General features: G+C 36.7%; 2 protein-coding genes across 2 annotated transcripts; both read left to right on the top strand.

Annotated features, from left to right (window-relative positions):
* Positions 1–246: 246 nt before the first annotated feature.
* On the top strand, positions 247–16,997 carry pla2g4aa (phospholipase A2, group IVAa (cytosolic, calcium-dependent)). Its single transcript, XM_084120786.1, has 18 exons — positions 247–353; positions 569–672; positions 1,441–1,522; positions 1,611–1,759; positions 4,231–4,344; positions 4,469–4,506; positions 5,093–5,237; positions 5,344–5,480; positions 5,576–5,798; positions 7,711–7,825; positions 8,428–8,565; positions 9,356–9,445; positions 10,566–10,631; positions 10,918–11,157; positions 12,250–12,434; positions 13,466–13,655; positions 14,678–14,835; positions 14,941–16,997. Exons 2-18 carry the CDS (start codon positions 640–642, stop codon positions 15,070–15,072), a joined length of 2,235 nt encoding a protein of 744 aa, XP_083976912.1. The 5' UTR covers positions 247–353; positions 569–639; the 3' UTR covers positions 15,073–16,997.
* A 3,655-nt stretch (positions 16,998–20,652) lies between these two features.
* arpc5a (actin related protein 2/3 complex, subunit 5A) lies at positions 20,653–24,570 on the top strand. Its single transcript, XM_084119452.1, has 4 exons — positions 20,653–20,889; positions 21,425–21,496; positions 22,689–22,865; positions 22,947–24,570. The coding sequence occupies exons 1-4, from the start codon at positions 20,749–20,751 to the stop codon at positions 23,007–23,009; spliced, it is 453 nt and encodes a 150-aa protein (XP_083975578.1). The 5' UTR covers positions 20,653–20,748; the 3' UTR covers positions 23,010–24,570.
* Positions 24,571–24,971: the final 401 nt, after the last annotated feature.

The following is a 24,971-nucleotide window of genomic DNA, read 5'->3' as shown; positions in this document are numbered from 1 at the left end:
TTCACTGATTTTATCACTGATCATTTCGTTTACGTTTTTGTATTGTTTGTAGCTACTTGTGTGGTCCAGTTTGATGCAGTCTAATTAAAACCCTGTTGGCACTACTGTTCTGCCAGGAAATCCAAATAAATGTGCTATGTTTATGGTTCCAACATTTCATCTCATATTTTCAGTCGAATGATTTACAAACGCTGTGCGAATCGGTTCGATCGAATCCTCACAATAACAGTCTCAACTGAACGATTCATATTCATGACACATCTTTAGTCCGCCCAGTATTGAACATTCCTCCTGGCTTCCTGGATTGAATTTCTTGTCGGAGAGGGTCCAACATCACTGTACCACCAGTTATGGTAAGTTCTTGCATGTTTAATTTCTCTGTAAAGTCGTAAAACGTTGAGTATCCACGCGTGTAAATGACTTATGCAACAAAATCCTACTTCAACAGTTTCTATCATACTTTTCTCTGAACTGAGAGCGAACTTTTGGGTCTCAAGACGTTAAACTGGTATTCGACAAGTATCATGTTTCAACCTCTTTGCGTTTTTTTTCTTCCTCTTTTTTATAGTCTAATTTGACAGTTGTTTTCCGGACTGTCTTGAAATAAAGTGCCTTCTTGAGCTCCAAATTGCTGTCAGAATGTCATCCATAGACCCCTATCAGTACATCATAGTAAGTTACTCTTTATGTTTAAAGTATCATGTCAATGAGAAACGTTTAGCTTTTTTAGAAAGTAGCCTAGAGCTTGTTTAATTAACATGAATGCATATCAGAGGCGTCAGTGTTTATTATAGTCACTTATGGTAACACTTTACAATAAGGTTCATTAGTTAAGATAAGTTAACTTCCTAGTTGACAAGAACTAAGAATTAACAATACTTGTACAGCATTAATTAATCTAAGTTAATATTAATTTCAACATTTATACATTAACATTTATTAATACATTATCAAAATCAAAGGATGTATTTGTTAACATTAGGTAATGCAACATGAACAAACAATGAACAGCTGGATTTTTATTAACTAACTTTAACAAATATGAATAAATACTGTAACAAATGTATTGCTCATTGTTAGTACATGTTAGTTAATACATTTACTAATGTTAACTAATGAACCTTATTTTAAAGTTGTACCACATTTATTTATGTCATAATTTATTTGTGGTTTTTATCAATGTGCTTTAACATTTGAGACTCTTAGAAAGTTAGAAATGGAAAACTTCAAAGCTGCAGTGGTTGGATTAATTTGCATGTGACAACATGCTGAAATTATGAAATTAGAGACATACTGTATCTTCTGCTTAGCCATAATTCTGTTTGGGAATAACCTGTTGTCCATTTCCTACTTCAGTGGTTAAATGAGCTTCCTTTATAGCCTACATAGATGCCTTTGCCACTCTAAATCCCTGCCATTGTGGATCTTTCAAATGTGCAGGTTGAGCATCAGTATTCTCATAGATTGAAAGTGATTGTGGTGAGAGCTGAAAATGTGACTAAAGGAGCATTTGGTGATTTATGTGAGTATATATTTGTGCAGTCTTCTTGCTATTTGAAGAAACCCTCAAATGAGCATTCATACTTGAGTGATTGTGTGTTTGTTCACAGTGGACACCCCGGACCCTTACGTGGAACTGTCAATTCCAACCACACCAGAGTCAAGGAAACGAACACGCCACATAAATAATGACATTAACCCGAAGTGGAACGAAGCTTTTGACTTTGTATTGGATCCCAATGTACCCAATGTTTTGGAGGTGAAAAATTCATACTCTAAATTACTTTATGTGTATACAGTACTGTGCAAAAGTCTTAGGCACGTTAGCATTTTCTCCACAAAAAAAAAGTTTTTAAGCCAGTTATGTATATCTTTTACTGTAGTGTGTCTGCATTTTACATTTCCAAACATACATTTTTGCCATTAATTGTAATGGCATCTGGTAATTAGCAAACAGATAAAAACTGAGACAGACTAAATCCAGAAGAACTGTGGCAACGTCTCTAAGACGCTTGAAATAAACCTACATGCAAAGCTACCTGAAAAAATATGCTTACCTAAGTTTACCTAAGACAAAAGCTGTTTTAAACGCAAATGGTGCTCACACCAAATATTGATTTGATTTAGTTAATAGAAGTTAATTAATAAATAAAATATAATGTATGACATTATTTATAAAAGCATCCTCACTTTACAGCATTTTTACTCAAGTGCCTTGGATATGTTGCCATGGTTCTTCTGGATTTAGTCTGTCTCAGCTTTTTTCCAAATAATCACAGATTGACTCAATGATGGTGAGATCAGATTTCCGTGTAGAGCATACTGAGCATAGGGCGTGCCTTATAACAATAAACAATGTCAAAACCAAAGTCCATCAGAGGAGGACAGGAGGGGGCTTAGGATGTGGTTGTTGGGCAGGAACACAGGACAGGCAGGGCCAGGGCGGAAACGAAGGTGGAAGGAGCCAGGGTGGAATACCCAGTAGGAAGGCCAGGACGCAGGCCCACGGCGGAGTCAAGGGAGGGACGAGTCATGGCAGAGGCTTAGCAGCTGGAACCAGGGGACGACTGACCGAGATGGAGCTGCTGGCTGTGGAGACCTAGGCGAAGACGACGAACAGAAGGGACCGGGTGACATAGAAGTCTTGGAGGGGAGGGCGAAGCCGCAGCAACGAGCAACCGAGGTGGAGCCAGGGTGTCAGAGAACTGAGACGAAGGCAGAGCGACTGAGGACCAAGGCGGAGCCGGAAGGAAGGAGGAGCTGAAGGGATGGAGGGACGAAGCGCAGCTGAAGTCCTGGAAGTCCATGGAAAAGGAAGAGTTACGACTGATCAAGGCAGAGCTGGAGGGACAAGGAAGCCGAGTGGAGTCATAGGGAGTCAACGGTCCCAGGTGGAGCCAAGGTGGCGAGGAGCCAAGGCGGAGCTGACTGCTCGACAGGCCGAGGTGGAGCTTCTAGGTGGATCTAGTGGGTTGACAATCCAAGGCTGGAGTGGCAAACATGAAGCCCAAGGCGAATCCAAGCAGATGGGTGGAGCAGGCGTAGGAGGAGCTAAAGGGCTGTGAGGAGACAGTGCAGGAAGGGGTTCACAAAAAGTTTTCTTGGATGATACAGGACAGACATAAATTTCAGGACTGACCCTCTTGGTCGAAGCGGAACAGGCTGACATCTCACTTGGCTGACTAGAAACAGGCAGAGGGGAGGCAGGGTGGGAACACAAACTCTTAACAATGCGGTGCTGGGTGAAACTATGGCTGCGTTTACACTTGGCATTAACATGCGACATGAATCCGGATGTTGTCCACATACACATTGAAAAGACAAGTGTCCAGGTTCAGAGGTAGTCGAGGACTCATTGTGATCGGATCTCAGTGTAATGTAAATGCAATACAGCCATCGTGTCTGCATTCACAGGTGGACGTCACACAAAACCCTGCCCACTGTCATTATTCCCCCTCCTTTCTCCGGAACTGAGAGCTGTGTGGTTTTGCGATACAGTCGAGTGCGAAGTACATGTAAGCTACATCGCAAATATACTGAAATGTTTGCCTTCGCAGTTCGCACCCGAAAGTTGCAGAACCATTCATTTTCTGTAACGAACTCACATTTTTCCCACCACAGCTGGCAACGTTCTCAGACGCATAAGTTTCTCTGTACCGTTTCCACATTATTAGTAGCCTACTTGCAGCCTCTTCATCCTCCTCATTTTGCGAGATTTGTAAAAGATCCGACCTGTTATCCAGATACAGAGGCCACTTGATGTGGACAGGTGTAAATGTACCGTGTCCTGATTGGCTTATGATCCGATCTGCTTGATCGGATCACGGTGATTGCATGTTAATGCCAAGTGTAAATGCAGCCTAAACTAAAAACTGAAAACTAGATCAATACTAAAACACATAGCAAACCCAGACAATTCCTATATATATATATATACACATTAGGGGTGTAACGCTTCACAGAAGTTCGGTACGTACCTCGGTTTTGGGGTCACGGTTCGATACGAGTTTGTTACATTTACATGTCAGTTGTTGTTTTTTATAGTTTAAAACGTAACAAAGTTATTTTTGTGAAATGTTTTGCTTTAAAAGTGTGCCTATGCTGTTGTTGGCATGTACAGTACTGTATATGGTTTATGCAGAATCCATAAAGGTGTTGTATTGCAGTTTAGAAGTATTAGAAATACATCAGCACTACTGTATGTTATACTGTTTGAATGCTGTTTTTTAGATGACACTGATGGATGCTAATTATGTAATGGATGAAACTCTGGGCACAGCTAAATATTCCCTCTCAAAGCTCAAAGTGGGGCATACAGAGCAAGTGGCCCTCTCTATCGGCAAGGTAAAAGCTAATTTTGGTTTACACCTTGAGCCTGTTGTGAATTAAAATCATACATTAACTTGAGCATCATGGTTACTAATTTTAAGTGTCATGTTGTTTACTTTTATTCTCTGATTCTTGCTAGACGACCAAAGTGTTCCTCGACTTGTTCTTAGAAGTGTGGTATGTATGAAGACATTTTTATTACTGCACATAGTGGATATTTGAGTTTCCTGTTGTGGTCCCTTTGTGGTGGTTCATATTGATTTTGTTTTGTTGGTTTATCAAATGTGACCATGGACCACAAAACCAGTCACATGGGTCAATTTTCTGAAATTGAGATTTATACATCATATGAAATCTGAATAAATAAGCTTTTCATTGATGTATGGTCTGTTAGGATAGGACAATATTTGGTCGAGATACAACTATCTGAAAATCTGGAATCTGAGGGTGCAGAAAAATCAAAACATTGAAAAAATCACCTTTAAAGTTGTCCATTTATGTTCGCGATTGTGCTGCATTCACTCACAAAAATAAACGTTTTATATATTTACAGTAGGAAACTTACAAAATATCTTCATGGAACATGATCTTTACTTAATATCCTAATGATTTTTGGCATAAAAGAAAAATCTATCATTTTGACCCATACAATGTATTGTTGGCTATTGCCACAAATATACCCGTGCGACTTGTGACTGGTTTTGTGATCCAGGGACACAAATAAGAATGAATGAGGGACTGAAAGTGAATCATTTTTGTACAGTTCGTCCACAGACTTGCGCTTCAGCATGGCACTGTGTGATCAGGAGAAGCTTTTCATGAAAAAGCGCAGGGACAGAGTTATGCTCAGCATCAAGAAGCTTCTCAAAATGGAAAACCCACGCTTCCTTCCAGCCTCACCGAGAGAGGTAAAGTCAAAAACCACACAAACTGCCTTATGAACCATGCTATAAAAAAAAAAATGTGTGGTTAGTGTTAGAGATCCTGTGTAATTGCAGTTTTATGTGTGCTCAGGTTCCCACTATCGCCATAGTGGGCTCTGGAGGGGGTTTCCGTGCGATGGTGGGCTTCTCTGGTGTGATGAAGGCTCTGTATGAATCTGGGGTGCTTGACTGTGCAACATACATGGCAGGACTTTCTGGATCAACGTGGTCAGTAAAAGCCGAATATTCAGATATTTAGACTTGCTTACAAGCATTTGAAACCATTCCGAACACTTCAACAAATCTTGGCTTTATTTCCACAGGTATATGTCCATGCTGTACTCGCACCCTGAGTTTCCTGCGATAGGCCCAGGGGATATTAATAAGGAGCTGATGACCAGGGTCAGCAATAACCCACTCAAACTGCTCCTACCCCAAAATATCAACCGGTACGTCAAAGCACTGTGGAAGAAGAAATCGGCCGGACAGCCTGTCACCTTCACTGACATCTTCGGGATGTTGATAGGAGAGACTCTCATTCCTGGGGTGAGATACCGTGTGCAAGAATACAAACTGGGTTATTGAACGTTCTTACTGCAGTAGGACATCAAGAGCAGCATAAACTGTGCTGCACTGTACTCTATTTATACACTGGTGAAGTACAAAGACTCCTTTGTTAGTTGTCTCTCTATTATGCATCCAAATGCAAATGGACCGTTCTCTTTTGGTCCCTGTAAATCAGGAAGATACTTCTCAATAACAGAAGGCACTACTGTCCACTACCGTTCAAAAGTTTGGGATCAGAAAGGTGTTTTTTTTATTGAAGAAAGAAAGAAATTGATACTTTTATTCAGCATGGACACGTACAATTTATCAAAAGGGACAGTAAAGACAGTTATAATGTTCCAAAAGATTTTATTTATTTTTTATATGCATTTTACTTTTATTTTTTAAATCCACTGTTCATCAAATGATCAGTGTTTCTGTGGCTCTTAAAAGGTTTTCAGAAGTCTTTATTACAGGGTTCGTACAGATACTGTAAAATGAAATTCCTAGCACTCCTTTTCAAGCACTACTTTTTTGGTTTTCAAGGACTACAATCAGAGATCTTACTTATCAAACGATATCTTGATTATCTTTCAAATTCTAAAATAGATCAATAAAAATAAACTAATAAAACTAAATAGTACAATTAAATTGCAGCACATGCAATGACTGTGGTAACTTTAACCATACTATGACAAAGCTATCGCTTTCCTTATTAAATGTTTTTGTTCTCATGAATATATGATTGGCCTGAAGAATAAAAGTTGTGTCATGTATTTGGATATTTATATAAGCAATATCATGCTCATAGCCATGCGGAATGGCTCTATATCCATATCAGATGGGCTGCTGCGTTAATTTTGCGTGAAAAGATTGTTTTATCAATAAAATTAAACACTAACTTCACATATATTGTCTTTCAATAATTCAAGCTCTTTTCAAATACATTTTCATAAAGTTTTCCAGGGTTTTCGAGGACTTAAATGTCAAAAAAATCAAATTCAAGTGCTTCAAGCACTTTAAGTATCTTGTACAAACCCTGTTATTATCCCTTGCACAAATTAAGGCCTTAAAAACTGTCTTAAATCAGAGTAGAAAGTCTTAAATAAGTCATGCTATTAAAAGTTGCATGCACTGCAAAAATGAATATCTTCCTCAGTATTTGTTGTCCTGTTTTCCAATACAAATATCTAAACATCTTTGATTTACTTGAGTTGCAACTGTAGTCAATGAGTTATGAAAACTTCCCTTTGAATTAAGCTGATTTGTCTCAGCCCATTGGCAGATATTTGTCCTTGTTTCAGTCATAAACTTGCTTCATTTTGATCAGTTTCACAGAAAACAAGACTTTATATTCCATGTCACTTTGCATCTCAAGTAAATGTATCTTGATTTAAGAATCTTTAGACAATTTCACTTGAAAACAAGACTGGGGGAAAAAATACTGGGGAAGTTTGGCACTTTTTGCAGTGCAATCAGAAGCTACTGTAAAAGTTATTTCCATATTCTAATGGTTGGGAGCAGAGTGATTCAAGCTACTTTTGGTTTGTAAAATGAATTAAAAAGTTATGGATATCTATGTATTTTCAAACTCTGAAGTGTTGCAAATGCAACTCATTGTGTTTCTCCCTAGACATTTACATTTAGAGAACATATAGACGTATTGTTTTGTCTTCAATTAATTCCTTACATTTTCTTTTCTTGGTCTTAAAAAGGTATTAAAAATGACCTTCATAAAACCTGCAGAAACCCTGATTACTCTCTTGGTACCAACCTTTTAGAGAACGCCATGTAAAACGCATTGTTAATTAAAATGTTTGACTTCCCTCAACCTCGACGGATGCTGTGAACAATTAAAGAAAAAAGTTTGATCATTACGCTTACTTTGTGCGTTTTTGTGTTTTTTGCACAGAGAATGGACACTAAACTGAGCGCCTTGCAGGGAAAAATTAATGAAGGTCAGAGCCCGATGCCTCTCTTCACCTGTCTGCACGTCAAACCTGATGTCTCTGAGCTCATGTTTGCTGGTAAGAAGGCAGTTCACATTAAATGGGCTACAAATACCAGCAAATAATAACATTAGAATGGTACATTGTATTGCATTGTCCGTTATTTATTGCTGTGTGAATGTATAATTATTGTCGAAATGGAATGAGAAAAGACTGTCAATACTTAAAATAGTCAAAATTTGTATGACACCTCCTCTTAGCCTCCATGGAAGCAGAACACTATCGATTTGTTTATATTTGCTTAATGCTGTGGAAAACATGCAAATATTTGTTATGGGGCCTAATGATTGACCCACTGTGAAGTCAGTCTGAAATTACACAGCGCCTCTCACAAGACTTGACTTGACAAGTGTAGACACTATATTTAGAGACTAGTGTACTAGTCACTGTGTGGGTAGGTTGTTTTCTGTTGAATGGGATCAGAGCATATGACTAAGCAGGTTATGGTGGAAGTGGAAGTAATTGTAAGTTAGTTTTTGTCAAGCGAGTCACTTACTGTACATTACTCTTTGCATTTGAGTGGACTTGAGTCATATAGGATTATTTTAGTCGTGCAATGTAATATTTTACAATGTCTTTGCATGTCATTTTCACTTAATATTTTTTCCTATTCCAATCAGACTGGGTGGAGTTCACCCCATATGAAATTGGCATGGCCAAATACGGCACCTTCATGTCTCCAGGGCTGTTTGGGAGCAAGTTCTTCATGGGCTGTGTTGTGAAACAATATGAGGAAAACCCCTTACATTTCCTCATGGGTAAGACTGGGATTGCTCTGAATTTCAACAGAAGGGTTTACTCATTTAGACCACCTCAATACCCATGTAGTGACAACAGTACAGTCACTCATGTACTTTACAATTACTCATACTTTCCATCAGATATAATAAATATTCCTGATATGAATTAAAGTGTTAGTTTACCAATAAATGAAGCTTCTTTCATAAATGACTCACCCTCCTGTCATTCCAAACTCGTAAAATTCACATTCAAATTCATATGGATTAGTTTTAAGATCTCTTTATGAACTTTTTTAAGCGCCAAAGTGTCAGTTGCGTAGCTGTCGATGGAGGGACAGAAAGCTCTCAGATTTCATGTTTTTCACGAAATTAACACAAAGATGAATGCCATTTAATCATTTACAAGATTAAGTACGATTTTTTGAATGTTTTTGAAAGATTTTAGTTATCACATAAAGATTTTGAATTACTTAGCAACAGTTTAGTTTAGTTGAAATGATGGTTCCTCTGATTAAAAAAACATCTATTCAAAGCGAGCACTGAAATATATGTCATCAAAAGGCTAAAAATAGATGTAGAGATATAATCATGTTTTTCATGCTTTATTCTTACTAGTATGAGCAACTCTTTATATAAATGTATCTTATGTTGAATCGAGATTACTAATCTTGCACAAGCATCTTGCACCCTTTTGAGTTTGAATAGAGCTATACATCAGAATATATAATCCATCATAATCCTGTTTACCAGTTCCAGGTATTGTTTGCTGTGGTATGTAAAGTGTTTGATGTAAGTGTGTGTGCTGCAGGTGTATGGGGGAGTGCTTTCTCCATCCTCTTTAACCGGGTTCTGGGGGTGAAGGAGACAACCAGCAGTAGCACAATGGAGGAGGAGCTGGGTGAGTAAGATTGTTGCTCTTACTCTTCTAGCTATCAGAGCCAAAGAACTTGATGAATGGGACAAATTGCACCATTTTTCAAGAGAACACAGATGTAGGACTATTTAGATTGATATCATATCATCGAGACGAGTTTGTATCCTTGTGACATACTAAAATGTGCCATTACTAGTTCTTCTAGTGCAAACGTACAGTTGACACTCATGAGTGCACGGTGTTGATGTGGAAAGATAAGATTGACACACTGATCTACTCGCTATTGCTGTGTGACCTCAGTCAAACCCCCTGCAAATATTCAAAGTTGAAGTACAGCAACATATAACAGATGAGTTTGTTCGGCATGTTCATGTTTATGTTGCACTTTGCATAAATACAATTAGGTTTTGAACTTTGATAAAATAAAATTTTAAGACTTGAGGACTGTTACAGATTTTCTGCCACATTCTCATAACTGTAATCAAGATAGTAACTCAGCACAACAAACACTATCATGTATCATGCACTATCATGGCTGTTTACACAACATCGTTTTCAACAAAAAATTTAAACTTTTTATGCGTCTGGTCGTTCGTTTACACGACAATGGCGTTTTGGGTGCCTGAAAACGCAATGTTCTGAAAACGGGTTTTAAAGTGCAAGTTTTTAGAAAACGGTCTCTGTGTAAACAACAAAAACGCGAATCTCTGGAGACGATGACATCATGCACATGCATATTCAGTCTATAGTGTTTCATTGCCATCTAATGGCCTGGCAGCAGAATACAGGGGTTTTTATTCGTTTTTCGCGGATCCGTGTGAATGGAGATAGTTTTGTCAACGGTGTCGTCTGTATGCGGAACACTCAAAGGAAAAAAATCTCTGTTTATCGTTGTCATGTAAACGTACCCTTAGATTAACAATTAGTGTACAAATGTGTCATTTGTCTTTTTTGTATATAGCTGGCTATTAAGAATCAGGGGATCACAATGCAAAACAAAAACCTTATATATACATCTATGCAAAATTTAAATGCCTTTTTGTGAGGTTCACCCATAGGTTGCAACTCAGAACAGAGAAAAGAAAGAGGCTGCCTGGACCATAGTGGCCTACAATCTTCACTGTTTGTTTCTTCTGTTTTTCAGAGCAAATTAAGCCAGAGCATATTGTGGGTGATGATTCAGCAGATAATGATGAGGAAACTCAAAGAGGTGAGAAAGAGCTCTTGTCACTCTCTTTTACTTTTTTCTCTCACATACATGCTTTGTTCAATTCAAGGCACCACAATAACTCCCCCCTGGCCAGTTGACAGGACAGTAATTTAGGGCCCTATCATACAATAGGCGCAATGCAGCGCCAGGCGCGACGCAAGTGTTTCTTGCTAGTTTCAGCCCGACGCAGTTATCATTTTCACGTCATGCGTCACATTGTTTAAAGAGCAAATGCATTTGCGCCCATTTGAGCAAGAGACTCATTGTTTGTCTCTCTTTCTTCCAGGAGGCACGGAGTGCACAGAGGCAGAAGATGAGCGGCAGCGCCATGCTCAGGCTAGCTGGGTTCAGCGTATGTTGACCTCCATTATGGGGGACAGCACCCTGTTCAACACACGTGAGGGCCGTGCCGGCAAGGTGCACAATTTCATGCTGGGACTCAACCTGAACTCTTCCCTGCCCTTCTCTCCCTTCAGCAACCTCATGAGCCAGACCTCTGTGGATGAGGAGGTTGATGCTGTTACAGGTACTAATTAGTCATTTATCTGCCAAGAACACCCAAATATGATGATCCCTTTGCGAGGACCCCCTTCCTAAAACAGAAAGACTATTACAAAAAGAAAAGCCGCTTATTTTCATATATACAAACCTCATTATACTGTATGAATTATAATTGTGATATTATAAAGATATTTGTTTGATGTTGTTAAATAATTGGTTTGTATATTATCATTATATTAAGTTAAGAGAAGGTATTAAATATTATCTGGAAAATCTGGAAACTATATCTTTTGAAATATTAGATGTACTTAGATAAAGAGAAACTGAAAAGAAAGAAAAGACTGATTTAACAAGTTTTTTTTTTACTATTGTTAAAACAAGTTTTCATTAGAAGTTCATATATTTTATCTTGATTTAAAAAAAAAAAAAGGATCACCCTTCGCAAGATTTAAACCTTCAACGTTTTGGTCCAGAATTTTACTCAGTGTTTTGTCTGAATGTCTGACTCTACTTAACCGGGTCTTGTGAAGTATGCATTTAAAAGAAATGGGTGTGACGGACTGTAGGTGGAACAATAGGCTGAAATCTGGTCAGGTGCCACAGGACTTAATGATGGGCTTTCAAATATTATTTGGTGCCTGAGTGGGAGGAAGTCAGTCAGCTCAAAACCTCACATCTATGAAATACCAACACACCCACTGCAGATTAACTTTTTTCCCACGGGTCAAATATACAGAAATACCTTCACAAAGGAAGCGTCTTTGGCACGTGCTTGTCAGAACGAGATCACCGATTGTGTTAAAATGAGAAAATTTTGAGCGCAGTCTAAGTTGATGTGTCATTCTGTTAAGCTCGCTGATCAGTGAAGGCAGCGTCTCATCTGATAATTACTGATAATAATAGCACTGCATGTGTCTGTGGCTCAGCAACAGTCCACTTCCTGTTGGCAGTTGGGTGTGAGAAAAAAGATAAGCTCTTATGAGAATGTGTACAGTAATGCTTAAAAAATGATGACTGTTGCAAAACTTTCAACATAGAATATTCTTTACTCTCAAATTACTTTACAGGTCATTGCCACAAACCACAACAGTAACATTCAAATAAATCTTTCCTGCAGATCCTGATGAGTTTGAGAGAATCTATGAGCCTCTGGATGTGAAGAGTAAAAAAATCCATGTGGTGGACAGCGGGTTGACCTTTAACCTTCCCTATCCTCTCATTCTGCGACCTCAGAGAGGAGTTGACCTAATCATTTCCTTTGACTTCTCAGCCAGGCCCAGTGACTCCAGCCCGCCATTTAAAGTGAGTGTCTGCCCGAGGCTTGTGCATGATATGTACATATGAAGAATAATATGAATGTATTCAAATGTGGATTTACATCAGACAAGTTTGTATAAACTAGGAAATGTCACACAATGCAGATAGATAGGAAGTAGACAGAGAAATTCTACTTTCATTGGTTTAACAGTTTCTGCCTTTAAGCTCAGTTGGTCTGGTCATATACACTACCGTTCAAAAGTTTGGGGTCGGTAAGATTTTTTAAAAATGTTTTTTAAGGGGGTCTCTTACGCTCAACAAGGCGGACTTTTACTTGATCAATAGTCCAGTCTTCAGTCACATGATCCTGCAAAAATCATTCTAATATTCAGATTTGGTGATTAAGAAAAATGTTGGTTACACTATATTTTAACGTGTCATTGTTACAGTGTAATCATATTTTTAAGTAATATTAATTAACAACATACTGTACTGTACTTACTATTGGGTTAGAGTAGGATTAGGATTTGGTTGAGGGTTAGTTGCATGTAATTATGCATAATTTACTGTTATTACTGTGGTAAATACATGTAACATATGTAACGGACACTGTAAAATAAAGTGTTACCAAAATGTATTATTATAATTGTTGAATGAAGAATTGAAAGTGTAAAAGAACAGCATTTATTTGAAATAGAAATATGTCTTATTTTTTTGCCACTTTTGATCATGCTTGTTGAATAAAAGTAATAATTTCTTTTAAAAAATCTTACTGAACCCAAACTTTTAAGTGGTAGTGAACATATATTTTTACTAAAACATTTTTAATATAGAAAAATACTACCCAGAGACTTCTGCGAACATTTTAGCATTTTAACATTTCTCAGCATTCTTTGATTAATAGAAATTTTATAAGAGAATCATTATTTGATTTTAAAGACATTATAAGTATCAATTTAAAACAAAAACAAAAAATCTTAGTGACTCCAAACTTTTGAACGGTAGTGTATGTTTCTCTGAGCTGTTTTTTCAAAGCGTGAATGTCATCTAATGGTGTCCTCGTTTGTCTGTGTTAGGAATTACTGCTGGCTGAAAAATGGGCCCGTATGAATAAGCTGCCATTCCCCAAGATCGATTCGAAAGTATTTGACCGAGAGGGTCTGAAAGAGTGCTATGTGTTCAAACCCAATAAGGGAGAAAAGAACTGCCCCACCGTCATTCATTTCGTCTTGGCCAACATCAACTTCCGGAACTTTAAAGCCCCAGGTGAGAGCACGTCATTATAATATCACACATGCATTTTAACAACCAGTCAGTAAATAAGTAGTTAAGTAGTCAAGTTTCACTACCTTTACGAATTTATGTTCTTAACATTTTTTAAGTCTAAATAACAGAAACAGTTCTCATCTCATTTCAAGTCAGACATGACCTGTAATAAACTGTGGCTGAGTTAGTGAGTGAGTCACTCCAGCTGATTCAAGTAGTGAGTTTTCTGACTGATTCGGTCTATGTTTCAGACTCTGTGGCTCCAATGTTCAATTCACTCTGAGTGACCAATCTGGTCCACTTAGTCATACTGTTTGCAAATTGGGCTGTTTGTTTGATTTTGTTTGAGGTCAACAAGGAAAACACAGTAGAAAGTTGTGTCAATATAGTATTTGTCAGTGCACATAACTCGACTAAAACTGTTTAAAAGTTTGGGGTCGGTAAATTTTATAAATTTTTTTGAAAGAAGGAAATTAATTAATACCTTAATTCAGCAAGGATGCATTAAATTGGTCAAAAGGTCATTTATAATGTTCAAAAAGATTTATATTTCAAATATTTGCTGTTCTTTTGAACTTTCTATTCATAAAAGTATCCTAAAAAAAATGTATCTGGGTTTTTACAAAAAAATATTATTTTTTTAATTTTAATTTTATTTCATTTTATTTAAAGTTAGTAATTTTTGTGGGCCGGGGTGTTCATTTTAGTTTGAATTTCAGTTTTAGGTTTAGGTTTTTTTTAGCACATCAAGTTAAACTAAATGGAAAAGAGAAAATCTTTTTTATTTCAAATATTTTATTATAGTTAATGTTTATTTTTAATTTCAAATAACGGAATTTTTTTTTATGGATTGAGGTTTAGTTAACTATAATAACACTGAATAGATGATCTATAGTAATAATAGTTCACAATATTACTGTTTTTCAATACTATTTCACTAATTAGAATTTGTATTATGGATCATGTGAACTTCTTTGTAGAAAAGGTCAGATTTAATTGTTCTTTTTTCTGTTTTCATGAAGGAGTTCCTAGAGATTCAGACAGGGATATAGAGTTTGGCGACTTCGACATATTTGACGATCCAGCCTCTCCCTTCTCTACTTTCAACTTCAAATACTCCAACCAGGCCTTCAAGAGGCTTCATGACCTAATGGAGTTCAACACGCTCAACAACATTGAGGTCAGTTCTACTCCTTCAAACTCTGATTCAAACACCTTTACTGCAGTTTTTGCAGTTAGTTTTTGGTCTTCATTCTACGTGACTCTGTTTTGTTTTGTTTTGTAGGTCATAAAAGAGTCTATTAAAGACAGCATTCTGCGGAGACGAGAGAACCCATCATGCTGTTCGGTTTCCCTTTCCCTCAATGAAATTGAAAACAAGAAGTTCCTGAAACGAGACACCAGCATTGCAAAATGACACACCTAACAGATAGCTATGCAAACAGCTATACGCAAAAGCCTTGACATGTGAGACGGCATTGGTCCACTGGTGCTTGATGGGAGTCAGTGAGCAGATTCATCAGAAAAGACTGGATTGACCTTATTACAGGATTCATCTTTATGTTGCATTCCAGAAGACTTTGAATTTTCCCACCTCTTACTTGAAATGAACCACTGGAAAGAATTAATAATTCACTGGATAATTGAAAGAATTATTTACTGGAAATTAAATAATAAAAATGACCAAAAAAAATGACTCATTCAAAATATTAACAGGAACTATAATAGTATATCAATGATCCAAAAATAATAACACATAATAATAACTGTAAATATAAAAAATAAATAACAATGGTGCCAACCCTGACTTCAATAAGAAGCACCGTTTGATGTCATTTTCAATATGGCGGCAAATAAAGCGACATTCAGTAGGTTATTTTCAAGAAGAGGTGCGACAGTTCTGTGATCCGGGTTGTGATCTAAAGGTGGGAAATGGGAAATTTCAATTCAAGTTATGCCACCTCTGGAATGTGGAATCAGGAAAACAGAATCTACGGACATTTTTTTTTTTGTATGTTCTGCACTCATTTTGGGGGAAATTCTGTGGAATAGATTTAAATATGGTAATATGTGTTAACTGATCTGATAGCTGAGACTCTTATTGGTCACTGAAATTAGCCAAAATATTTAATATACAAGCACTCAATGGGCAGGGGACATGAAACACTTTGTAAATGAGAGCCTTTCTGTGACTCAGTGTGGACCATTTTCAACTTTATTTCAATTCAAAATGATTTATGAATCACTATGTGGGCAAATTCTCCACACCTTTAATGTTAAAATGCTTACAAACAATTCTGGCTGTGTGCTTCTCTACAGAGTCAAATACTTACAGCCTTTTTTTTCACTTAGTAAATACTGTTCTAAGAGTAATTTATGGTCTCAATGGTGGCTTGAGCTTCAGGACACGCTGTTCGTTATGTGTTTCTGCCGATGTGATTAGAAAACAATTTATGTTCTCCGTTCGGTTCTACTGTGACGCACCTATGACCACTAGATGGTTGATGGAAAGCCCTGCCTTCAGGACAGGATTCATCTCATATTTTAGCAAAAGATTCATTTCTTAGGAACTGGATTTAGCTGCTTTTATTTATTTTGCTTACAAATGTTGTCTCCTGCCCAAGGGGTGAAAGGAAGAAGGTGAAATCTCATCTCACACTTCCCACGCAGGACTCCACCTCTTTGTGAGGTGTCAGGAACAATGACAAGATGGGACATGTTGTGAAAATATCCTCATTTCCTGTTTGTGTCAGATATTGTATCAGATATTTGTGGCGCATACAATATCTAACTTCCCACATAGTCATTTCTCTGGTTTACATACTTTATTATGAAAGTGTACACAAGATTATTTATTTGTATGCTTATTGTGTAGTTTTTATATGTTGTTTTAACATTCATTTTAAGATTTGGACATCTCAAAATCAAACATTTGAAATAAATGTCAATGGGAATAAAGTTATTATGTAGAGCAGGTAAGGTCATTCATAAAACTGAACTTTTTCCTGTCAGTAGGATAAAGGTGGAAGGTATAGATACTAGAAAGACTCGTTCTGTGGTAAAAATAGACGTTAGAGTGCACTTTAACTCTAAAATAAATATCAACCTTTAACACATTCCTTGCTGTTTGTGGCTTGTACAGTTGGCTTTGAAATAACTTAATTACAGTTGACACCACAACTGTCAGATCCTTTGAAAGTGGAAATGTACTGTATGTTTGTAAAAAAAAAAACAATATTAAAAAAATAACATAATTATGATTATCATGTACCTTTAAGTGATGTTACTAGCCCATGTAGTGTAATGTGCATAAACATAATTAAAGGATCTCATACCAATGAATGGTCTGGGGACTATGCTTTAATAGTTAATACTTTTTTTGCCAGTCCTTTAAACAAAACCAAAACACTTTAGCCTACTGTGAAAAACATAAATTAATTTATGTTTACTATTTTTGGCAAAAAGGCACCTCATTTGAGGAAATGTTGCTGGGAAAAACTGTGGCTGTTAGGAATTTCCTTAAAGTACTGTAAGTAAACTGAATTTAAAATGCAAAACCTCAACTGAAAAGTACGGTAGCCCTGAACCGCAACGTAAAAAAAGAATCAATCTAAGATTACGAAAATAAAGTCGTAGCAATACAAAATAAAAACATACAATTTTGAGAATAAAGTCAAAATTACTACAATAAAGTCGTAATATTTTGACAATAAAGTAGGATATATTGCGTGAATAAACTTAATTATTTCGAGAAATCACAGTATTTCAAGAAACAGAGTGACAATGATAGAGAGCCGTTCCAACAGCATGGGTGTGGAGGATTTAGTTAATCAATAATCATATCCCTTACAACTCATCTTTGATCACCAAAATTACATATTTAAACGTTTTTCCTTTAGAAATTTCCTTTAAAATAGCTTTAAAATAAAAATTCAAATAGCTTGAATGTAACTCTCTTGCTTCATTTACTAGCTATACGTGGTCTTTGAATATGCAAATTAGCCCCGCCTCCACTCACTCAAACACCAGCGATTTCAAACCGTGTTTTTGAGACTGTCTTTGGTTCACTGCAGTTTTAAGGAGAAAATATCAGCAATGGAGTTGACTTATGAATTTGCACATGATTTGTCTCACAGCATATTAAAAACACCACATAGACATATAAACAACACTAAAAGCTTGATTTTCACCACAGGGGGACTTTAAATCTGCCCTGTAAAGTTAATTTCATTTTGGCTGGGATTCGCTTTGGAATTCTATGGAAGCTATAGTGCAATTTGCATTAGCAGAAATACGTTTACTAGAGGGCTAATGCCCGTACACAAGGGACAGTGTGAAAATTCCACACACAAAAAAAACGTTTGTGCCATCCAACCTTTAATTCTTCACATGTATTTAACATTAAAAATAGTAATGAGAAATGTTCTAATGTCTGAATTAGACAAATGATGATACTTTGCAGCTCTTTTTTTCTAGCGATATAACACCAAAAATAGAACATTTATTCACAAGACCAACACGCTAATCCACAAGAAACATATTAAAGTAAACTGTAACTGACGTCACTGCCATTAGGCTGAGGTGCCTCACGTGATCCAAGTTAGCCATTACGCTTTCTCCAATGGTAAGGGATTCTCCGATCTCCCTATTAATAAGACAATCTCTGGCCTGGCCTAATGATGATACAGTGCTATTGCCCACAATGCCCAGGGAAGAATTTCAAAAATGGATAGATTTGATGCCAAGTAAATGAAAATCAATCCATGACATTCATATAAAAGAATGGGTTTTTATGGTTGTTAATAATAAAATGTCAGATGTCTTATACCAGAGGTGGATTGAATAAGGTTCTGACGTCAAACCGACTTTCATGATTTCCAACCAAAATGCAACCCCTGCAACCAAAATCATCCCCTGACTGACGTTACTACTTCCTACTCAAGGACCTTGACAGAAATGTAGTGAAGTTAAAGTAAAAAAAATTCCAGAAAAAATAATACTCAAATAAAGTATAGATACTCAAAAAGTGTTAGTACAGTCCACGAGTAAATGTACTTTGTTACTGTCCACCTCTGTTTTCTACTCATACTTGTACAGCCCAGTGGCGGATTAAGACTCTTTGGTGCAAAAATGAATTTATGAGCCTCGAGTTACAAGGCAGCTGTGAATTAATAAAGCAAGAGTGAGTTTGATCAAACACTGATTTAGTCTGATTCATCATAAAGCTCATAGAATGAAAATGTACACACAGCTTGTAAATGAATTAAAATCAATGTGTGATTATTATATTTATAATATATGAAGAAGATGACAAACACAAAGAAAAATAAGCTGGTTGTGTTTCCACTGCCATTCAGTCATGAGGACGGGCAAAATGCATATGTGTATATAGTATTTGACCATTAAAAGCTGTATAAGCAGACACCACGTGCATCATGTGTTAGAAGAACATGCTGAGCTCGTAGAAGAATAAATGATACCAGCCACTATGACCACAAGTCTCATATGTCTGCAGTCCACTTCAGAGAGATGAATGACAAGAAGAAGGAAAAATAAGTCTTTGGGGAAAATGCAGCCAAAATTGAGTGTCACATGACCTGAACTATAATATGCAGCACTGACTCTCAGGAGCAAGATAGAGATGTGGTTAGAAATAGGCTTGTTTGAGATGAGCCTTGCCTCGCCTGAAATGTAGTCGAGGAGAGGCGGCTGCAGTGAGGGGAGGAGTGAAAAAAGTGCAGTCAAGCCGGACAGAGCTGTCTTCTCGCAGTGGATCAGACACGTGCGAGATCAAAGACTGATATCGCGGGATTCACGCTCGTGCACGTTGTTGCTAATCAACTGGATGTAATTTAAGTTCTGTTGCTTTTATATGAAAATAAATATAAATTATGAACAAGACACCAAAAGTACTTGTTATTTAATTCCATTCCAAATACGTGTTTATCGATCATTTTTACTTTACTACATTTTAAAAGAGAACATCGCGGTTGTTTAAACCAATGAGCATAAAGCTGTGTCGTCAGCCAGTCGTTTCCCATCATGCTTTTGATCAGCGCAGTCGGTGGAGAGCATAGACAGGGTGGAGAGCGAGAGCAGCTGCAGAATCCGACACGTGCGCCTTGCGGTCGCGAGAGTTTCTTGACACTCGGACACATTTCTAACCGGCATTCATCTCGCGCTGATCACCGGTGATCGGTTCTGCGCAGATCTTAAACAAGCCTATTGGTAGAACATTTTGGCATTACTTTTGTTAGCCAAAAATGATGGCATGAACGCTTTTCAACTTTGGAAATGCATTCATTTAGCCTATATCGCCATCTGCTGGACTGCTGGAAAAAATAGAAATCCCAATTACTCAGTATTAACCAAAGACGACTTTGGTATTAGCTCGTCTATGACTAAAGAACAGAATGGCCCGGTTTCACACACAGACAGATCTTAAATTAAACCAGGATTAGGCTTATATAGTTCAATTAGGGCATTTAAGTAGCTTTTATAAACGTGCCTTAGAAAGAAAAAAAAAACATTACTGGTGTGTGCACCTTGAGACAAAACAATGACACGGACATATTTTAAGATCTGTCAGTGCATGTTGCTTTCAGTTAAAACAGCTCAATAATGCATTACTCTGGAACAAGCAGGCCTTGTCTGTGAAACCGGGGGTCAACCAGTAACACATCAGTGCTGGACAACATTATTAAGAATAAAAAGTTAACTACCTTAATTTCACTGATTGAAACTAAAAAGAATGAGGTCCAATGTCCCACCCAAATTGTAAAAGATTATTAAACTGGGAGTCAATTCATTTGCTTTAAATTACATTTATAGTATTAGTTCAGGGGTGTGCACACTTATGCAGTTAATTATAAAGATTTTTATTTTTTAAAGGTGCAAAAGTTCTAATCTAACTAAATGATTGATTGGGTGGCATGAGATGACCATAGGGAGATGACACGTGTAGGTGTTGATTCCGCCCACAGACACTAGAGGGCTTTCTATGCGGAAGTCAACAAGCACCGAGCTGCTTCCTGAAAGTGCTGGGACTATTCCGCATAAACTGGCATCTTCTGATTAATTGATCGAACCAGCCATGTCGAAGAACACAGTGTCTGATCGATTCAGAAAAGTTGATATAGATGAGTACGATGAAAACAAGTTCGTCGACGAGGAGGACGGCGGAGAAAATCAACTAGGTCCGGATGAGGCTGAGGTGGATTCTCTCATCAGATCATATCCTTTCAGTCCATTTACTTTTATGGTTACTTTTCATAGATTTCCTGCTTACTTGTAGTATGGCGTTCTGACTTGTCTTTTTCTAAAACACTTGATGTGTTGGCGTTAAGTTTCTAAAATTGATTATTTTTGTACTCTCGTCCAGACATGGGTGTGGTAGTCAGTCACTTCATTCAAGACAGGCATATTTCACATTGTCATCTTTGACACAATGATTCAAGTCTTTAAGGCCTTTTAAAACCGGCAAATAGCGGCTATAATGTTTAAAGAGTGTAACGCATAAAGCTGTGCCTTATATAGATGTGGCAATTACTTAGAATGGTGTTGTTGTAGAAACACTTCCGGATGCCATCGACTTCCGGTTGCAAGATTGAAATCCTGAGGTGGCTTTTTAATTCTTTATACTTTATAATATATAGTTTCCCGCAGCTTATAATGGTAGAATAGTGACAATTATAATTAAAGAGTGAATGTTATTAGTGAGTAGATGTGATTTCAGGCATCCTGCTGTGCTTTCCTTAGTGCCTGATACAGGTAACCTGATGGGGGCTTTGCAGGCAGTGCTGAAGAATCCACCCCTCAATACAAAGAACCAGAACGTGAAGGTGAGTAAAAGTCAAATCACTCTGAAGTATCTTATAGTATCGGTCATGTTAAACTTTTAACATTATCATTCCCTACCAATGGTTCTCTCTTTTTTTCTTTTTTTTTACTCTCCCAACACTATTCAAAGTCCCCATTACTTTTCCAGTTGTTCATGATTTACTGAATAAGGATTAAACAATATTTTTTACTCGCATTTTAGATCTTGGCTTAACTATAAAAATGTATAACAAATGCACAACGAGTTATACACATTTATTAATTTACATGATCAGTTTTCCAGGTCTAGAAAAATATCATATTTCTAAACCTTAGGTGACCTCATTTATTAAGATTTTCCAAGACTCTGGGATCCCTGGTTCTTCACACAAAACAAAACAAAAACAGTTGTATAAGAAATAGTTTTATTTATTTATTTATTTTATTGTTTTACCTTATGCTTGTTTTGTCTTATTTAAATCATTTTGCCCGGTTTCAAAGACAAGGCTCAAGCTAGTCCCAGACTAAAATTTTTTACTCATTACATCAGAAGTATAATTTACAGGCTTTCCATGGTCACGGGAAACCTTAAAGTATTAGGGAATTTGCAAATTAGTGATTTCCAGGCTTGTAAAAATTAATACAAATCTTGACAATTTTACTTATGGCTGTTTTGAACACAAATATTTGGCTAGCAATTAATTGTCATACAAATAATTGCAATTAACAAATGAATTGGCAGTTACAGTGTAACATAATGCCCGTACATCTAGAGACAGGTTACTACTAGTAACACAAAATACAATTCTTTTGAAGCTAAAACCCAAATATTGGGTAGAATGACATTGATAAAATATATCAATGTCATTTTTTTTATATAACACCATTAAAAACAAAATAAGTTGACCAATGTGCAGTGCTTTACAACAATAAATACAAAACGAAGATAATGATAATGAATAACAATAGTAAATGTATATTAATAATAGTACAAATAATAATAAAAGCAAAGAATTATATTTATTGTATATATATTGTATGTATTATAAATAAATATAGCTCATAATATTTATAGATGTTGATGAAGTATTGTCAAATATATTTATGTGTGTAAAATTTCTATATTTGATTTAAAATTCTCTTGTTTGGATGGCCATATAAGATTGCAGGTGTATAATCATCTCAAATGATTCATTTATATATATGTGTGTGCAGGACCGGGCTGAAGGCCTCGTGCTGAAAGTGCTCAGCTCTTTCAAGGCTAGCGATATAGAAAAGGCTGTTCAGTCTCTGGATAAGACTGGAGTCGATCTGCTCATGAAGTACATCTACAAGGGCTTTGAAAAACCCTCTGACAACAGTAGTGCCATCCTTCTTCAGTGGCATGAAAAGGTAAACCCATTTTTTAAAGGCATAGTTCACCTAAAAATGATCATTCTGGCTGTATTCACTCGTGTCTGTCTGTCTGCATAGGCTCTCTCGGCAGGAGGAGTGGGCTCTATCGTCAGAGTGCTCACGGCCAGGAAGACCGTGTAATGTTCAGCACCTCGGCGCCGCGGCGCGGTTGGCGGAGGGACTGGCTGGCACAAGCCCTCGTGGTCTGGTTTCTGCCCACTCTGCCAAACTGTGGAGGATGTCCAGTCACTCACCTCTCACCTTTTAAAAAACAAAAAACAAAAAAAAAACGATCAAACATTACAGTCCCATTTGGATCTGTTGCAGTGAAGATGAGCACCTTGGATCTGTGTTAACAGAAGGGTGATGAGAAAATGTTATTGTTGACCTCAGTAGATCTTAAGCACAGACATTTTAGCTATTATCAAAGGAATACTCGTTTTTTTTCCTACTTTACTTTACTTTACTCGTCTACTTCACATTCTCATACCTGTCCCGACGTAAAGTCTCAACAGAGCAGAACAAACAGTACATATAATCACATGACTAAATCATTACGCAGTCATGTTATTGCAGTGATCCTGGAGTGTGTTGTTTATTTGTTTTAAAAATACTGTCATCATTTTCCAAACCTGTACTTTCTGTCTTCTGTAGAACACAAAAGATGATTTTTGAAGAACGTTTGAGTCCAAACAACATTCCAAAGATGTTTTATTTCAAATTGTTTTCTTTTGTGTTCCACGGAAGAGAGAAACTCGTACAGGTTTGAACCAAAATGAGGGTGAATAAATGATAACAGCATTTTTATAGTTGGGTGACGCTTTAAGAAGTTAATCAAGCTTTAGTTTGTAGAGTCTTTACTCTCTCTTCCTCATCAGAGCTGGTCTATGGAACATGCCAACATCAGTATTTGCTTTTTCCCTACTTGCATTCACTGCATAATGTATTAGTTCTAGAGTTGGTTCTTGAATCTAGCCTTATTTGAATGCCTATGTGCTTTCAAGAGGGAGATTTCCAGCTCATTTTTGTATGTGATCAGAGTGCTTATTTTCCTCCACAATCCCTTCAGGAATTCATGCATGTTTCCATCATCTCTTTGGTTTCATATCACAACGGGATCACGTTTTAAGAAACAGAAAAAAGGGAATAACTTTTCTTAAGTTGCCAAAAAGGTTTTGATCGTCATAATTGTTGATTAATATTAGTGCATTTTTGTACTCTTTACAAAAACGATGAATTAAACATTTTTATAATGCTGAGTATTATTCAAATTGTCCAAGCTTATGTATATTTTGATCATATCATTTTTGAAGTGTTACCAATCGTAGAACATAATAAGCATAATTTCTCAACTTTGAACTCAAGACTTTATGTCAGGTGCTGATGATATAGCTAACCTCTGAGACGCACAAGTGTTTGTGTACGCTCACAATTCCCACCAAACACGGCAGCAAGCGCTCAAGCTGCAATGGAGAGTTTTGCTTCCACTGTGGTCTACTTATTTTTTCCATACTTGAAGCCATACATTAACACCTTGAGGAAGTCTCCACTTGTTCATTTGCGGCTCGAAGTGAATGTTGAGTTTGCATCACGCCAGTCAATCATTTGATTAAGTGCAAAACTAGTTTACCAACTGCCTTATAAAATGTTCCTTTTATATTGAATGGTACTTTTGAAAAATAAATTAAATGAATACAGTCTTCTTCTTTTTTTTCATTTGTGTTGATTAAATGTGCAAACCAGAAGACCTGTTTGAGGTGTGTATGAGGAGATGTTTTCTACACTGTTTTTACTGTTGTGCGTCTGGGGTGTTTATTTTGAACTAAACCAAAACCATAGAAAACTTTTGTTACTTAAAATCAGCATTAACTTAAATAATATATATATATTTAAAAATGTATTTTATTTCAGCTAGTTGCCAAGGCAAAATTTCTAATTTTAAAAACTATAATTCTAAAAACGTATTAAAATTAAATTTTAAACAAAATTAAAACTAAAAATTTGAAATATTAAGAACTAAAATTGTATCTCAGTGATACTAAAATAGTACTGTAGTATGGCAAGACGTTTTAACTTTTATTAATTTCCAGGATATGGAATATT

This window comes from Abramis brama (assembly GCF_963993115.1).
Source record: "Abramis brama genome assembly, chromosome: 7".
NCBI lineage: Eukaryota > Metazoa > Chordata > Actinopteri > Cypriniformes > Leuciscidae > Abramis > Abramis brama.
Note: the sequence above shows the minus strand (reverse complement) of the source record. Positions and strands in the feature narration are given on the sequence as shown.

What these genes read in the sequence shown, in the direction of transcription:
- pla2g4aa (XM_084120786.1), top strand. Translation starts at nt 640, where the DNA reads ATGTCATCCATAGACCCCTATCAGTACATCATA. An exon ending in ATGTACCCAATGTTTTGGAG is followed by an intron (nt 1,760 to 4,230) that starts GTGAAAAATTCA and finishes GCTGTTTTTTAG; the next exon opens with ATGACACTGATGGATGCTAA. An exon ending in CACAATGGAGGAGGAGCTGG is followed by an intron (nt 9,446 to 10,565) that starts GTGAGTAAGATT and finishes TCTGTTTTTCAG; the next exon opens with AGCAAATTAAGCCAGAGCAT.
- arpc5a (XM_084119452.1), top strand. Translation starts at nt 20,749, where the DNA reads ATGTCGAAGAACACAGTGTCTGATCGATTCAGAAAAGTTGATATAGAT. An exon ending in TGGATTCTCTCATCAGATCA is followed by an intron (nt 20,890 to 21,424) that starts TATCCTTTCAGT and finishes GTGCCTGATACA; the next exon opens with GGTAACCTGATGGGGGCTTT. An exon ending in TTCTTCAGTGGCATGAAAAG is followed by an intron (nt 22,866 to 22,946) that starts GTAAACCCATTT and finishes CTGTCTGCATAG; the next exon opens with GCTCTCTCGGCAGGAGGAGT.